General features: G+C 40.8%; 1 protein-coding gene across 2 annotated transcripts; it reads right to left on the bottom strand.

The window, feature by feature from the left end:
- Positions 1 to 856: 856 nt before the first annotated feature.
- On the bottom strand, positions 857 to 16,844 carry TBX19 (T-box transcription factor 19). Of its 2 annotated transcripts, XM_040545313.1 has the most exons (9): positions 15,824 to 16,844; positions 15,409 to 15,635; positions 9,641 to 9,905; positions 7,572 to 7,706; positions 6,683 to 6,744; positions 5,527 to 5,588; positions 4,673 to 4,861; positions 3,669 to 3,801; positions 857 to 1,893 (listed from the first exon to the last, which is right to left on the bottom strand). In XM_040545313.1, the coding sequence occupies exons 2-9, from the start codon at positions 15,603 to 15,605 to the stop codon at positions 1,656 to 1,658; spliced, it is 1,281 nt and encodes a 426-aa protein (XP_040401247.1). In that variant the 5' UTR covers positions 15,606 to 15,635; positions 15,824 to 16,844; the 3' UTR covers positions 857 to 1,655. The 2 variants fall into 2 exon arrangements, with proteins under 2 accessions (XP_040401247.1, XP_040401246.1); XM_040545312.1 differs by having other exon boundaries at positions 15,409 to 16,844.
- Positions 16,845 to 17,540: the final 696 nt, after the last annotated feature.

Here is a 17,540-nt window from a genome sequence, read left to right as displayed (position 1 = left end):
ACTGAGCTTTAGACAGAATTTGGAAAGGCAGATTTAAAGTCAGAACTGACAATGATTAGACTGATAGTAGGCTACAGAGCTTTTCACCCTCTGCTATTAGCTCCTGTTTGACCAATGCCTCTTTTAACAGAAATGCACATCCAGAGCAGCTTTATGACTTTGCTTTTAGCCAATAGCAGCACACATCAGTCAGTAAAACTAACAGCATCTTTAGCACATCCTGGCGCAGTGCCTGGCCCACAGTAAATCTGAAAAGCCAGAGAGGGATGTCGTGAAACTACATAGCACTGAAAGCACCTTAAGGGGATGATGAATGGAGGGGGGCTAAGAATGTAAAAGAAAAGAAAAAAAACACCTCCACATGTCTGACATCAGCATGGAGTGGAAGACTAGAGCCCATCTTGTAATCCGTATTAGTATGTTTTGCTCCTGCTCACTTCCTTCCTTGGTGCAAACCAAGTCATTAAGCAGGCCTCTGCGGAACTTGATAGGACTTGCTTGGAGAGGTGAATGAGAGGACAAGGTATATCCAGGGGTGTAACTTATTCACATTACACTACTAGTTAGGACGCTCAAGCTTCCACTATGCTAGATGTTGTACAGTCACATAGGAAAGGAAAAGCTGCACCCTGAAAAGAGAAGCTCAAACAGACAAAAGGTGAGAGGGGAAACAGGTACAAAAAAAAAAAAAAAAACATGAAATACCATGTTCAAGATAATGGTTACTGGCAGAGAAATAGAAAATTCCTGTCGATTTGCTTCTGGCAGAGTTATTTTACATTCCCTCAAAGGCTGTTAGGTAGAAAAGACTGTGATGTGTGTTTACACCCTGGAAAGGAAACTGAAACCATAATACACCATTGATTGATATTTTATTTGTACTCTGTACCCGAAGCAAAGTGGAAATGCAAGCTGAATATCTTTTCTATAAGTCTTTTCCCTCCACCCTCTCAAAAACAGTACATACAGAAAACATTGGAACTTTTCATTTCACATCAGACTATAAATGCTAAACCAGATGCCCTTCACCTGCTGCTACAATGCAGCCACTTTCTCAGCTTGAGTGTGTCCATTATCCCTACAGCACAGAAAGAGCACAGGAGCTGGAGAAGGTAAAGAGAATACTGTATGCAGGTGGCATTAGGGTGTCAGACAAATCACATGCCATGAAGAGCTTAGTTTCAGGTATTACAGAAACCCTCATATGACAAATTCAGAAAGTCTTTAAAGCAGTGCTGTCCCTTCAGATTACCAGTTGCAAACTTGCTCAAAATTTCCTTGGACTTGGTCTTTAGTTACAGAAAGTACTCTTCCAAAACCACATGCAGATATCTAACCACCATGTCTGCTTCACTCAGTCCTGTGTCTGTGATTGTTTTGATGTGATAAAGAAGCAAAGCCAACTATAAAGATTCTTTCTGGACCTCATCCTCAATGATGCAGGAAGGTTACAGTAATAAGCCAGTTCCTTTAACATTTCTTGCCTTGCATTATGCATTTTGGTTTCTCTGGCACGCAAGAGGTACATTATGCAGTGATGCTTGGTGGAAAGTTTTCTGCATACACATCCCTGCTCTAAGCTGCATTTCCAGGGGATCCTTCGCCATTTGTGTCACTCTTGTTGGTCTGAGCTTTCCTTGTGAGCTGCCTGTCCATTAAAAGGAGTGTGAGGATGTCCACGCAGAGTCGGCTAGCCTGGCTAGTGTGGTTTCCCCTTGTGTTTCCATGCTGCCAGACACATTTCCCTGCAGAGGGATTTGGACTGATGAAGATGCAGTAGGTAAGGGGACATTACCCCTCAGAAACATGCTTGAAGTGCTGCTGTTCACCTCACTTCCTGGACTGGTGACATTTACAGCACTGTTGCTCACTGTCCACAGACAAGGGTAGTGGCTGGAAAAAAAGCAGTACAAATTGAATGACTAATTTCAAAACATTTTCATCTGCACAAGACTTACTTCAGTAGAATCAGGTACATTATCTGCTAAAAAGCAGCTATCCCAATCCATTTGCTGAACTAGGTAGGGCTTGCAGATCTTAAGTGAAAAGCCACCAGTGACCATTAGACCTGGTGACCTTTAAGAAAGGCATGGAGAGAGATGTGCAAATACATGTGAGGTTTCAAGATATTTTTTTTGTATATGTTTACATTTCAAATAAATTCAGCTGATTATCCTGGTGCCTAAATTAAGGAAATTTGTGCATTTATTTTGGGGAAAGGAGGGTGAAATATTTGTTATTAACTGACTCTGTGTCTAAATTTCAGCCATTCCTAGAACTGATTACTGCCCTGTTAACAACATTTCCATAATGTAACATGAATTAGACTTTGTTACAACCCTGCAGCTGAGCAGAGTAATTATTTCATGCAATGCAGTAGTGAGGATCAGAGAGAGAAAAATAATTTGGCTTTAAAACTTCTACTGATTGTAGATACCTGAGTTCTCAGTGGCTATTCCAAGATCCTTGTTTTCAGAAGTGCTAGGGAAAAATGAAGCTTCCACTGATTTCAGCTGGAGCTGAAGACAATTATCTTGTTATAAAGATCTGTCCAAGAATCTCAAGTTGGACACGTGGGACATGTTTTAAAAATCTGTGTGCTGATTAAAGCATGGAACAAAGTATGTATCTCTAGGGCAGGTACGGTCCTGATGTGGATAGGTGCAGAGACCTCTCCCACTCATCCACATCAGCCTGTGAAAGACCCTGTTTTGTTATTTGATGTGAACAGACAAGAAGCATGGGATAGCAGATAGTGGGAAGCCTACCCAGCTACATCCACCCTCTCCCTCTTTTTGTAGGGTGGCATTTTCACTGTCACTCCCTGCATAAACTGTACAGGATTAGGGAGTTGAAGGGAAGCTGTAGCACCATGCCAAGAATGCATGAGTTTTACGTGCTGCAGCAAAGGAACTGGAGATCGTCGCAAGCCATGATAGGATGAAGTGGGCTTAAATTCCTTCACCTTCACCTGCGTGAAGCCACTCTGGTGACAAAGCTAGGAACAGCCATAAAAATCCTATTTGATAGTCCTTGCTTTAAACATTGGGTAACTCTATCTTCCAGAGGTGGAAAGAATCCAGGCATCGTAATTCTCATTCCTCCACTAAATCTCATTTGTATTTCCTCATAAGGTCAAGTCATTATTGCACCTTTTAGCAGTAAAAAAGAACATCCTTTTTATTCTCAAAAAGACATTTACTGTCCAATCATTTCTATAAAGCCCAGGTATGATTAAACATTCCCTGTGTTGTAAATTCAATATAAATAGGTCCATGATAACAAAGGCTAAAATTAGAGCAGGCAAGCTGACTTCTGCACGAAAGTTATTTTTGAAAACTGCTAGAATACATCTTTACCTGGGATATTCTGTACTAGAGAGAACATTGGAGGGATGTGAGCAATTGTGTGCACATATTAATAACTACTGTTTCTGTAGTATTTCACATTCTTGTAACATAGGAAAAATTTAATGGCAGATTGACCCCTGAGGTAAACACTATCTCCATTTTACACACAGAAAACTGATGTCAAGAAATGACTTGCCTAAGGGAGACTATGTACTAAGTAGGGGTGGAATTGGTTAAGAAATCAGGCATGAACAAAGCCTTATGACAGTCCTACAAGCCTCACTGCTCCTAATATTAGCAGTTTTCCTGAAACCTTACCTGGGCCCAGGGCTGGCAGCTCCCTTGGTGTGTGGCACTGAGAGCAAATTAGCATGTGGAGAGGATGGCAAAGTCCAGCTGTCATGTCCTGAGAATACCTGAAGATTATTGCTGGAGCTTTCCAATAAATTCACTTTGAGGAGAAAAAAAAAAAGAACAAATCCTCGGTGACTATTGCAGATACATTGTCTTAAGGCAACAGAAAATGGGTAGGCCTCAGGAAGCTATCTGATCATGGGGTTTGGGTTCCTAACCATAGGTAAAAGGACAAAATTCACTTGCTTAGTAAGAGAGTAGCAATCTGCCATTGTAATTCCATTTATGATATATGAGAAGGTAGTGTGATAGATGTAGAGCATGCATTTTTTCAATAATCTAATAGTCTCTTGATAATGATGATTGCTATATGACTGTCAATGCTTTGATACAGGTTTCTGTATAACTTGAGCTTAAATATTTCAGTTAAACAAGATGCCTTGCTAAATTATAGTTAGTGAACAGATTACTTTATCCTTACTCTCATTTCTGGCCAATTTCCTCCAATCAAAGTAGGACCAATTTCTGTATCTCCACACCCAGGTCTAGAGAGCAGGTGGGACTTGAAAGACATTCTGGCAATAACAAAACTCTCTCATCTCAAGTCAGCTTCTACCATGTTCCTAATGACTGCTGCAATTTGAGAGGGTGACTGCTTCGTGATACAACATTGAAAGAAGGCTTGCAATGCTCTGATACTTTTGTATAATTGGGAGCTGTACTGCAAGGAAGATCATTCACTCTTGTTTATAATTAGCAATTACAATGCACCCAGAAATTCTACACCATTTCTTTTGCTGCCTTAAACATATTCCATGGATCCAGTGTTCAGTTTAGATTGTTAGAGACCCATCATGCTCTTTCCTAGCTTCTGCTCTTGATTGTTTCACTGCTTAGGTTACTAAAGCAAGGGTCAGTTAGTCTAACTGTGTCTATTACCTGGAAACAAAGCGGATTTACAGATCTACCTGTAGGTGAATGATTTCTTTGCATGTAGGAAGGTGGGTATGGAGCAGCCCGATGACCTCGCAGTGCTGAATATCGCTCACAACCATGGGGAGCATGCGGAGCTGGCAGAGGCAAAGGTCCAGTGTACTGATAATTAGAGCTTCCTGATGCACACATTGTATCTGGGTTGGAAATCAACCAGCCACCCACTTTGAGGGAAAAGACAGAAGAAAACTATTATTGCACTAAAACATGGCAGTACAATAAAGTAATAAAATAACCAGCCTTCCTGCAGAATCAGCTGTTCCTCAGAAATACCAAGCTGATTCTGAAATACTGGTTTGTGGAGCAACTGACAAGCAAGAACCAAGAAAAAAAAAAAAAAAAAAAAAAAAAACACTAAAAAACAAGACCTGAAAACTAACTAATAGAAAATGTCACTGATATCACAGAACAAAGAAAAGAAATAGTGATCGTCATTAGAATGAGCACAACCTCTGCTCCCCCCATTTATTTTTTTGAGCTTTCAACAGTGAAAGTTAGTTTTATAGATGACAAAAGTCCTTACAATTACAAATACAAAACAATAGCCCTAAAAATGGCGCTAAAAATTCTTTAATGTATCTTTTTTTCAAGGTTTTATTTAACATCAAAAACTGGATCATAAGGAAAATGATCCCACTGTAGAAAATATCTCAACTTCCTACTCTAAGATTTATTCAGTCTTTTTTGTATGTTTGTTTAAACGGTCCATTTCTATAAACACAGTTCAGGACTCAGTGAACCACTGGTCTGATCCAGTTAAGCAGATCCCAGGTTCCCAGCATGTATCATAACACATAAGTCTTCCGGCTCACATGAATAAAAACCTTACAGTGAGAATATGTCATATGTTGACCTTCAGAGACTGTTTCTGGAGCATCCTTGGGATGGTTTCTGAAAAAGAAAACAGCGGTAAAAATTCTCATTGAGAAATTATCAAAGAAATTTGATATCAAATTTAAAAACTGAAAACTATTCACTAAAAATAAAAAAATAAATTAAATAGGAAAGAACTCTATCATCTTTAACCACTTGCTAGGCAGCAGTAGACTTTCCTGCACTCTGCCATAAAGGAAGCACTTATGTTTCACAGCATCCATATATTTTTTTCCTACAGTCGTGCCAAATTCAGGGACTGAGCCTAGAATTTAAGTCTACCTGTGGGCACCTTTCCTGCTTGCATCAACAGCCTAAGTCTGGCATCACTCAGACTGACGCAGGGCTCTGCCTCCTGCACAGCCAGGCAAGACAAAGGCACATTTTCCCTCCACAGATGGGAACCCTGATGCTGAGACACAGCAGCTTGATGTGAGGGAAGGAAAGAAATACAGATTCTCCTTCAGGCATGTGGGAGACATCACACATCAGAAGACATAGCAAGTCTAGACAAAATTTATTAGCAATTATGGACTGGAATTCATCATTTGGATACCTCAGTGCTTTAGCATGGAGATGCAAGGGAAACTTTGATAGAACATTAAACCACAATTCGTTTCCAATAATAGAAGCATCTCTTACATAGTGAGCACCTACAGGTTACTTTTACTAAATGCATCATACACTATCATACATACATAGCAGTGTAGTCATATTACAGTTACAGTGCAATTTCACTTTAGTTATTCTTTTTGACATATGCAGCTTACTTTTACCATCCCTGAGCTATTGAATTGTGGGATTCATTGGAGTGTGAGTACAATGTAGTGAACATATGTGGTGTATAACGTTACTGGGGAAATTCACAGTCTCATTTCAGGCTTCCTGTGTAGACAGTGCTAAGTTCTTGGATCCCAAAGAGGATACTTACTCACCTCAGACCCTACTGTGGTAACAGTTATATAGAGAATCTCCCCACTAGTTTCAGTGGAGTGACTCTAGATTTAAGACAGTAGAAACAAGAGTTGTACAATTTACTTTCACATTATGATGCCACAGCTTTAACCTTGTCAGCAGCAAAATATTACTGGAACAAAAAAAGATTAACTCACCTTTCTTTCGCATCCAGGAAGGCTTTGGCAAAGGGATTATACTTGATTTTGAGAGCAGTTATCTTGAGTTTACAGAAAACAAGGCATGTTAGTGAAGGTAACTTGGAATAGAGACTTGAGAAAACATCTTCCACAGTAAATTAAGTGGAACTACTTTAGCTAGCCAAACAAAATATACCCCCATGTATTGTTTTCCAGGGGTGGTTGGAGGGAGCTTTGCTTGTTGCAGGGTGCCACGTACTGATCAGTGCCACAGGCAGAACACCAATAGGGGCAACCTAATTGCATGGTCTGGTCTGCTAAGTCTTGTGGGACTGCAAACCCTTTCAAGAGAGCTGAAGCACTGAATTCCTACCAAATATGAATCAAATCTGCAGCAACACTTGCTGAGGGATATGGCATATGAATGAGCAATTGTCACAATCTAAAGCATCCCGCAATTCCAATTTTGGGGTTGGGAGGAAATTTTCCCATGGAACGATATGCTGTTCTGCAATTGTACATATTTTAAAGAGAGGAGAGAAAAAAGATTATCGTTAAAACTATCAGTCACTACTAGAGAAAGTTCTGGACTTGACTCTAGTCTTGTTTTTTTTTAGTTTGTTTTTTTTTTCCAATAAGGGATTGGGATACCAAGACAGATGGACCTGTTTGGAGTAGCAGTGGCAGAATATTAAGCTAAATCTGGTTTAGTATTGCAGCCAGATGCTGGATTAAATAATGTTCTACTGCAGAAAGAAGACAGTAGTAGACTCATGGAGCATTACACTGCATGGGACTGATGGAGAAACAAGAAGAGGACCAGTCTATCCATACTGATCTTGTAGTTAATAGGCTTTTAATATATCTCATCAATGATGTCCAAGAGCACAGCATGGCATCCGCCTACCTCTTCGTTTTGATAGGCAGTCACAGCTATGAACTGAGTCTCAGGGAAGGAACAGTTCATCACCATCCGGTGGGGGCCTCCTACACGAACTATGTGTACCTGAGGCTCGTATTTGTGCAGAGAGTTCAACATTATCTGCAGAAAACAAAACAGACAGACAGACCCCATTGCCACTCTGGTACCCCACAGCTGCTCTTTCACTCCTGCTCTGTAATAAACCAGACGTCACCACTAAACCTTTCCAGTTTATGATTATTGAAAGCAGAAGGGCAGATGCCATCCTACCTTCTGACAAGCCACAGGATTGAACAGAGAGAGACTTCACTGGACTGGGATTTCAAGCTTTCAATACAGCTGCAGATTTGTGGTAGCAGCTAAGGCCTTCAAACCATTGGGTTTCCAGTGAACAGGTTGTTCAGGCAGTTGAGGGACAATCCCTGTCCTGCTTTGGCTATCCAAAAACTCGGAATTACAGTCACAGAAAACAGGGCAGAAGAGAGTTAAGGCAATCACCTAGTCATCTTTCTGGGCAAGACTTATCTAAACAAGCTTTGGCAAATGTCTCTACCCTGGCACTAAAAGCTGTGCATAGTGTCAATCCTACAATATACCTTCTTCAGAAAGCTTAAGCACATTAAGCACATTCCTTAATTCTCTCTAATACAAGAAAATATATTTAAAATTAAGGAAAAAAATGTATTTTGGAAAGTGCTGTGTGCATGCGTATATATATGTGGAATAACAGCCAATAGCTGACTAACAGTGCATTCTGCTAATAACACCACAAAAAGGGAAGATGAAACACAGTGGAAAAATGGTTTACCTTAACAAGGCTGCCAATATTTCAAAAAGAAAACAAAGAGAGCTTCAGTTGTTTGCCATTTAGTTAGCTTTTCTTTGGACTCCGACTCTACTTTGGCTTTTCCTCCCTTCCTTTCTACTTTCTTTCTCTTTACTGTGTATGCACATCTTGTTCCCATTTTCCCCCCTCCAAGGTCTTTTTGACCCTCTTGACCCCAAGAAAGGTCAAGGTGTTTTGTGGTGTGTTTTTTTTGTTTGTTTTGTTTTGGTTTTTTTTGGAAGTGGGAGTGGGGGGGGTCCTGTCTGTCCCTTTCTTTCTGTAGCACTTACTTTTCTGAAGCTTCTGACCTTTCTAAGGTCCTGGATGCAGGATGAGAATTTGCAAATTCAGATCCTGTTCTACACTACACAGTAAATCTTGTGTGACAATTCCATGTGTTACTTTAGGGAAAGTCTGGTCATCTTTCTATTCTTCACTCTGCAAAAACTGAGATAAATTCCTACCTAATTAGGGTACTAGGTTTATGTAGGCACCTCACAAACCCAATGGAAATAGTAGGTAGAGAACATATAATATTTACATGAAAGAAACTGATTCTGGGCTGACAAGTAGCATCCAATGTAGGAGTTTTGTACAAAAACAAGCAAACAAAAGGTCTTGTACAATATTTCATCTTTAGATGCATCATCAAAAACGAAATACGAAACAACTAATTTTCCTGTTTGCATTTTTAAGGGGTTCAAAGAGAAAGTCACTTATTTCTGGTACATGTGGTTTCTTTCCAAAGGCCAAAGCTGATTCAATAGAATATTGATAATTATCATGATGCAGAAGCAGACATAGTAATTATTTCATTTAGGAGCAGCCTTTTATTCTGCTATCTGACTCCTGCCAACATTCCACTTACACCAAACAACATGGGGGAACACAACAAAAACCTAATACCCGTGACCATTTTTTCCCCCTTCTCTGAAGTCCTATGTAAAAAAACCCAGCACACAAGACCAACTCTGAAAAGCCCCCTGATGATTAAGTAAACCACAGCACTCTGTCTCTCTTAACATCAAGAAGTCCATTAAAATCTGAAAGCGCCAATTAAGGCCTGTTTATTCCTGTTTACATGTGGCCTCCAGAGAATAATTGGCATCTGTGGGTGAAGAGGCCTGTAAGGGCCTCTATAATTACATAAATGCACCCTTGATATTTCTTGATTGGTAGGTGCTTGCAATTGAAGCCAAGAGGTGTATGGGGAAACATCAGGCCATACCTGCCCACTCCCATTGAGCTTGTTGGTAAGTTTGACTTTGCTGAAGGAAATGGCAGCTTTCATCCAGTGGGCCCCAAAGTTGGGAGAATCTGGGTGGATGTAGACACAGCTGTGGTTTGGTGGCTCTGGTTTCCCAGCTGGCACCCATTCTCCATTGACGTACTTCCAGCGGTGGCCATCAGTCGGGGCAAAGTCCAACAGGAAGGAATACATGGCATTTGGGTCCAAGCCTGACACACTGATCTTCAAAACAGGGAACATCCGCCTGTTCCGGAAACAAAAAAAGGAGACACCACTAGAAACTGATTTTGAAAAACTCTTCTCAGTAAATTTGTGGCCAGAATCTCACTGATTAGGTCAATGTAAAAACCATCCTCCCTCCTCTTCAACCCCTACCTCCCTCTGTCTAGCTGAAGAAAATTCTCTTAAAGGTAAATCTTTCATTGTATTTTGATCATTTGGAAAAAAAGCATTACCTCTGAAGTAGGGCACTAAGACCTTCATTGTGTCTAGATTCATGAATGCGCTCAATTTATGAGCTTTGTATAGTATCAGCAGAGTCCATGGGATCCAGACATGCTAAATGCAGCCTTAGATCTGGGACAAGAAGGCATGAACAGGATTGAACAAAGTTGAAAACGGTCAAGAAGGTTGATTCCTTCTTATTCCTGATAAGCTGAATCACAGATTAACTGCAGACTCCTGTAATAAGCTGCACTTCTTTGGTGCTTTGATTCTCCCCACAGACACTCCAGTACACTGTCCAGTGTCCAAGTTCTACTTTGTCCAACTCTGGATATATCCTCCGAAATCATCTTGCCATTTCCAGCCCTCAGGATATGATCACAGCCAGGTACTCACGAGACTCCAGTTAGATCCATTGACCACACTACGATACAAAGGCTTTTCTCCCTTTCTTTGAAGGGACAGTCATATTCCAAAGTCTTGTGAGCTAAGTAAATCATTTCCCTCTGTCATTTCCTTTGGTTCTTGTGCTAATTCCCAATATCTCCCACTTGAGTTACAGTTTCCAGATAGGACTACTCTAAACACCCTAATAATCTGCTACATTTTCCTTATGTAAAATTATGTATTTCCTTTACCAGGGTTAGTCAGGCATGATTTAAAATTTAGTAAAACGTATTTTTTCTTATTTTCCATTGTCTTCCATATATTTATTACCTTTTATTTCAAAATACATCCTGAACTCTTATTACATGGACATATTTAAAAGAATGTAGTTAGCTGAAACATGTTTTCTCTCTTTCTTAAAGAGAAGTATTCACATATTGTTCCACTACCATTATATAAATCTGCAGTTTGAGAAATCTGATTAAAATCCTTGCTGTTAGACCAGAAATCCTGCTTTTGTTTAGTTTTGGAAGAACATTTTAAAGCATCTTTTTCCTCAAGTGGATCCTTCTACATTTAAAAGTCCAATGCCGCCTTTTCTCAACCCCCTTCTAGTTATTTTTTGCCTTTGTAAAGGTTTGCAGCAGTTCTCAGTTTTCTCTCTGCCCTAGTACTTGTGATCCATACCACACAGCTTTGAATTGGCATCTATGGCCTGAAAAAGTATACAGCAATGGAATTAGTAGGGCCCCCCACAGTTTCAGGAACTGGGAAAAGACAGCAGAATAGCCATGTCCCAACAAAGGTATCCTATTCAGTTAGATTCTTAGGTTGTCAAGTAATACACATCATTACTGTGGAGGATTATTGTAGCTGTTATATATCACCTCCTACATTTCTAGGAAAGTAGGAGGCCTCCCTGCTCCAGGGACCTCCATATTGACCTCTCCTGGCAGTCATCATTTTGCCACATTTTTATGCGCAGGACAATGAATCTTTAAGCTCTTTTCCTGTACAGATTCAGAGCGATTAGTTACACCAGGCAACCTCAGCAATTGCCTGATGTCCATGGGGATAAGGTAAAGTGGTTCTCTAGGCTTAGTGAAGTAGCAGCACAAGATGTCTAAAAAAACACAAGAAGGGAAGTGAAACTTCATGCGCTCTCTCCAGGGACACCAGAAGTCTCTGCCCCAGGAGCCATACTCTCCAGCAGCCTCCACCTTCAGGCTGGTGACAATCTCCTTTGCTCATAAGTTATCCTACTCACCCCCTACCTTCCTGGACATTTTTATACCGTTCTTGCTGCATACATTCAGCACCTTCTGCCCACAGAAAAATACAGTATTTGAAAAAGGTTTTTCATTTAAATATAGATAGTTGGTGATGCAGAGCCAATGCAACACTGAGAAAGACATGTTGAACCATGATCTTGCTAACTAAATAGAAGCTTAGTTGAAGATTTATACACTACATTTAACATGTCTTTCCAACCAGGATGCACAAGCTATCAGAACTGGAACTTCACAAAAAGCGGGCACGCATTGCTCCCAGTGCAGCCTGCTCCCCCTGCAGTCAGTCTGCAACGTAACACACATACATATTTAGCTGAAATTAAAGTACAGAGGAAAATTCATCCTCATGAAAATTTAATTTCACTAGATTTCTCAGAACTCTTTGTGTTATGTGAAGATTGTTAATTCCTCTGCCCACAGTGCAAACTTCTCTGCCTTTATACTTGGGAGGCTTGAGTTTATCCCCCAAAGGTCTACAGGCTATTAATGCCAGAATAGAAGTCATCATCCAACTCTAACATCCTGTACCACATAGACTATAGCACTTCCCTGTATTAATCTCTGCTTCCCACACAATTAATCCACATCTCATTTAGACCAGCGTATCTTGACTGTACAGGTGCTAATGACAGAAGGCCTACCACCTCACTTGTTCCACTGATTAAGTGGCTTTATTGTTCAAATCATATGTTTTAACATGGCAAATGATCATTTCTCTGCATTTGTTTCAGTCAATTTTTGTTTCAATGATCAGGTGGGTACACACATGACCTCCATTACTGCAATAGCTGAGTACTTCAGCCTCTTCAATTTATTTAGAGCAGATCTGCTACAATTACTCCATGGTACAGAGCTCAAGTGGGAATGTTTGATATCAAACTTGAACATGTAGTAAACTAGTAAAGTTGCTTTACCATTTAAGCCTTTCCCCACATCCCTACGCACATCTGTCTGCACTGATCCATTACAGATCCTCCCCATATACAAAGGGGAATAGTGGCCCCTCCAGGCAATAAGGTGGATTGTGAAGTTTCAGAATACTACATAACTGAAATGGTATCCACAATAACAGAAAATCTGCTCAGTTAGCAAATGGGGTGTTTGAATATTGAAATGCCAATCGAATACAATAAATCTGAGTAAAATAGGAGACTGATTCTCACCATATGAGCTGCACTTTTTTGGATATATCTTGCGATACAGCATGCACTTTAATTTTATTGATATCTGTCCTGTTCAGAATATATCTATCTTCCCCGTGCACTTAGGTATTTTGCTATGACAGGTGATTATTATAGTGAAGCACAATGCAACAGCGGAGAAATATCTATGTATTAACACTGAAGTTGGTTCAGAACATTTTGGGACCCTCAGCACAAATTAGAGATGACTCAGTCACAGCAGATAGAATTACACATGCTAGAATTTTACACTTGAGGATCACTAACCAGTCAGTCCTGGATGCTCCTGTATCGGGTTTCGGTTTAATTTCTGAGTTTTGCTTACAATGTGTCCACACAAATCGCCTTAGTTTTCAAACACACAAGTTCAGACAGGGTTTTCTTCTTAATCTTAGAAAACAGTTTTCAAAAGCACTCATATATCCTTCAGGAAGAATGACCGAGTTAGTTCTACTGATTTAAGCAGCACCAAATTGGATCAATATTTTTTCTTTAGAAAATCCCTCTGGAGGCTGTCACTGAAGAATCCTGCACCTGAAAAAAAGCTCAGGATTCATGGGAAAGTCTCTCAAGTTGGTCTCCTTTTGAAAAGCATGGAGTTGTTCAGAAGGTTTTGCTGCAGGCCACTGTCTGTATTTCTTTTTTGTTGTTGTTGCACTGATGTGTTTGTTATGGATAATACTTTCACCCTTTTTCATAGTCCCCAATTCTACAAAAGCTTAGTTATTAGGATTTATGCAAATGACTATAATACATTTTTTTTTTGTTTTGAGACTGCTGTACTTTGATAACAGAGAATGAACTTGTACCTGCCCCAATGACATTACTAGAACTGTCACTGGCTTTAAGGAAAAATAGGAGCAAGCTAATAAGGAGAGCGGAAGTTAGAATGAAGAAAAATAAAGAAGCTTCTGCAATAAAATAAAAAGTAACAACGCATATTCAAATAATGACAGATACCCTTATCAGCAGTAGCATAAAAAGATTATATCCATGCACTCACCTAGACATTTTAGAGAGAAAATAGTATCACCTGCAATCACAATTAACATTAGCTGAGAGAAAAAAAAAAAAGAGCAAAACCTGTCAGTATGACACAATTCTTTGTATCTATTTAATTTGAGGCAAACCTATCTTACTACATTTTGGTTACTTAGGCTGATAAGGAGTCAGTGTAAGCTACCTTAATGCTAAGTGAAAGTCCACTCAGAAGTTTGCTTTAGCCTAACAGCAATTAAAAACATTTAAATTAAGCAAAAGCAGCTTCTTGGTGTAAAGAGAGCCTCAGCAGAAGATGAATTCTGTCCCTATAGGTTGCTAGGAGGAATCACTGGCAATAAGCAGTGTTACACCAAGAGCTGATGTTTTGGGAATAGAACTGCTCTCTCAACAAAATAACCTTGGTGAGCTAACAGACTAAATTTTTCCTCTTTTAAACTTTCACCCATGTCCCTTGTCAGGATACAGTCAACAGAAATATTGTCCACAAGTTCTGCTAAATCAAAGTCTCTGCAAAATTGATAAAAGTGACACCACATGAATGAATCTTTCTTCCTGTCTCTTAATTCTGCTCTCCTATGCGGATATTCCAAGGGGTTTTGCAAGAGAAATGTGCGCATGGGGACAGGGAGACAGAGGGTTGGTGAGGGTAGGCTAAATAAAAACGTTAATACGACTGTACGGGAGAACCTTCCTCTAGTTATTGGCTGGACTCTGTCGTCAGCCCAGTTCAGAGCAGAGCCTCTCTGGAGAGCCAGTATCTGATTTAGAATTAACATTCTTCTCTCCAGGTTTTGCACTCAGCAAACAGTGAGATATCACAATATTTTATCTTTTTAAATCTCTGTGTATTAACCAATATTCTGCAGTGGTTTCTAAGTGCACCAGTTAACGCTACAGAGCAGTACAGTTGTGGGACCACACAAGCCTGGACTGTGCATACATGCTACATAGAGCACAGCTATCTTGTACCCCTTCCTAGTGGACTGTGCAAACCTCCAAAGCCAGGGAGACAGGAACAGCAACTGGGGATAACAACACAGATCTGCTTCTGTACAGTCATCTGAGGTCTACAGATAAGGATTTGCTAATAAAGACTAATGGCTGGTGGTACAAGAAGTGATCCAGAAGGTTTTGAGGTTTTCTGCTCCCTAGTGAAAGTTCCCTTTTTGTGCAACCTTAACTCAGTCTGTATATTTCTCCAGCACGTTTCACAAGCAGGAATAAAGGGTGGCAGGAATGGCTTAGCAGAACAGAGCAGGGACACCCCGTTCTGTTTGTATGCTGCTTGTAGGTGACTGAAAGGCTGCAGGGGTAGCACTGTTACATGCTCATAGCAGTTCTCTCTAGCCTGTACACACGCTACTTATTATCACACCATCACACCCCTTAGCCCCCCTGGCTGTCATCTACACTTAGCCACAATGCGGAGCAGATCACTCACCTGCCGTTCTTGGTCACGATCATCTCATTGGTGACTTCCCTGAATCTCTGCCAGAGCGTAGCATCCTCTAAGACAACCTGGAGCTGTTTCTCAGTGGGGTCGCCTTTGTCTCTCCCAGCCCGGAGTTCGCTCTCCACTACGCTGAGTAGCCTGGAGACAGTGCAGTCACTGGGCTTTTTGCAGCCCAGGTCAGCCATGACGACTTGACTGCCAGAAACTTCAGGTGGCTGTTAAGACAAAAATCGTCAGCTGAATCTAAAAGCAAGTCAGATTGTTAGGCACAGTCTGACAGTTTGCTCCTCACTCTTTTGCCACTGACTAGCTCTTTCCTCTGAAAGTCCCAATGGGCAGTGACACCAGCGTGTGCAGGTTTACGCACACACTCCACACAAAAAGAGGACTATCTCCTAATTACCTGTCTGACGGTCAGGTGGGTGGCAGGCTGATGACTCAATTGGCTGCCTTGAAAGAAGAGTCCTCCATCCAAATTAGCATGCTTTTATCTTTTTTCAACCTGAAGTGGGTCTAATTGTTCTGCTTGAGAACCAGGTTTCCATTAATGAAAATTGTTTCATTTCCAGACTGAAACAATGCATGGAAATTGCATTCGCGCTGATGCGGACTCTAGCTGAAGGAGCTGGTAACAGTCAAGATAGTTACACAGAGAAGATAGTCTTAAAATATTTTCACTTGGCATGTTGGGTAAACACATTAACTTTGTTCCTCCACAATCCTAATTAAAATGTAATAGTAAGAGACCCTTCTGCACCAAGGTTTCAATGCACTAAGAAGGTAGCATCCCTATACTCCGCAAGTGATGTGTACTCTGTCCATCCCTGGGTCCCCAATGTCTTTCACAAAACCCCTTATGAGCACCTCACCTGCACCTTACGAGCACCTCAGCTCCCCTCTGCATTTCTAGGAACAGAGCCCGCACTTCTAAGGCTGGGTATGGGCATAACTGTCCTGAGGCCTGGCAATGCTGACCTGCTCGAGGTCCGCTTCATCGAAAAGATCCCTCAGCATCCCTAAAACAGGCATTCCCTCTCCTCTCAGCCTGAGACTCCCTCTGGCAAGCCTTTTCCAGCTGTCCATACGCTCCACAAAGGGCAGGCATGAAAGGAGCCACCATTTTACAATTTTACAAAAAAAGTCCAACAATTTCAGCACTGAGCCAGGGACATGAGAAACCTGTGTCCAGCTCCATGCTGAAAGGCTAAGTGAAGGCTATGTGAATACCACTGATCCGTAAACGCTGGACTTTGGCACATAACAAGGCATTTGAGTGCCTAATTTCTCTTGATGCATCTAGCTCCAATAGCGTCTGTGACATTTCTGGTCTGTTGGACATGACATAGTCTGGGACTTGATTATAAAAGCATACTTTTGGAATTTGTTTTTAGAGAAATATATTTTCTAGTTACTCATTGAGAACTTTGCATTTGTTTAATTCAATAGCCCCTCTTGAACTCTGGTGCTTCCAGTTCTTTCTAAAAGATGAAATGGCCTGGTTTCAGGGCCTACTATGGATCACTGATGGGACTATAGAGACAAGAAAGGTTCTAAAAAACTCTTTAAAACAGGATTTAAATTAAACCATCATTTGACAAGGCCCAAAACATCTTCCAGTGCAAAAATGCAAGAGGTATCATCTACCTAAGCAGCAATGGCCAGAGCTCATTGATCCTATTTGTGTTGTATGGCACCTTAGGTGGCAAATAGTCTACTAAACCCTCAGCACCAAGTGGGGTGAGGATAGTGACTGCAAGTCCTCAGAACAGCACAGCTCCAGGTGTGCAGCAATGTGATTTTCTGCAGAACAGAGGAGACATGCACACTTTCGGTAAGAACTTTCAATGCCCACCAATGTCAGCACCTCAGGAAGGTGCAAGTCACACAGGTATGAGGTATTTTTACATCTGGGTAATCCCAATCATGCTGATTGCAAACTTCACACTAACACATCTTCCTTCTGTCCCATCTTTCCACATTTTATGTACCTTGTTTGAGTTGTCAGCTCATTACAAAACGAGATTATCAGTCAATTCACTCTGTGAGTTACACTAGAAGGTGTCTGCCTGGATTTATGCAAATAGCAGCTTCTAGTTACTGTCTAGCCTACTTCCACTGTT

This window comes from Cygnus olor, chromosome 1 (assembly GCF_009769625.2).
Source record: "Cygnus olor isolate bCygOlo1 chromosome 1, bCygOlo1.pri.v2, whole genome shotgun sequence".
Taxonomy (NCBI): domain Eukaryota; kingdom Metazoa; phylum Chordata; class Aves; order Anseriformes; family Anatidae; genus Cygnus; species Cygnus olor.
The sequence above is the reverse complement of the archived record's forward strand: the minus strand, read 5'-3'. Positions and strand labels throughout refer to the sequence as shown.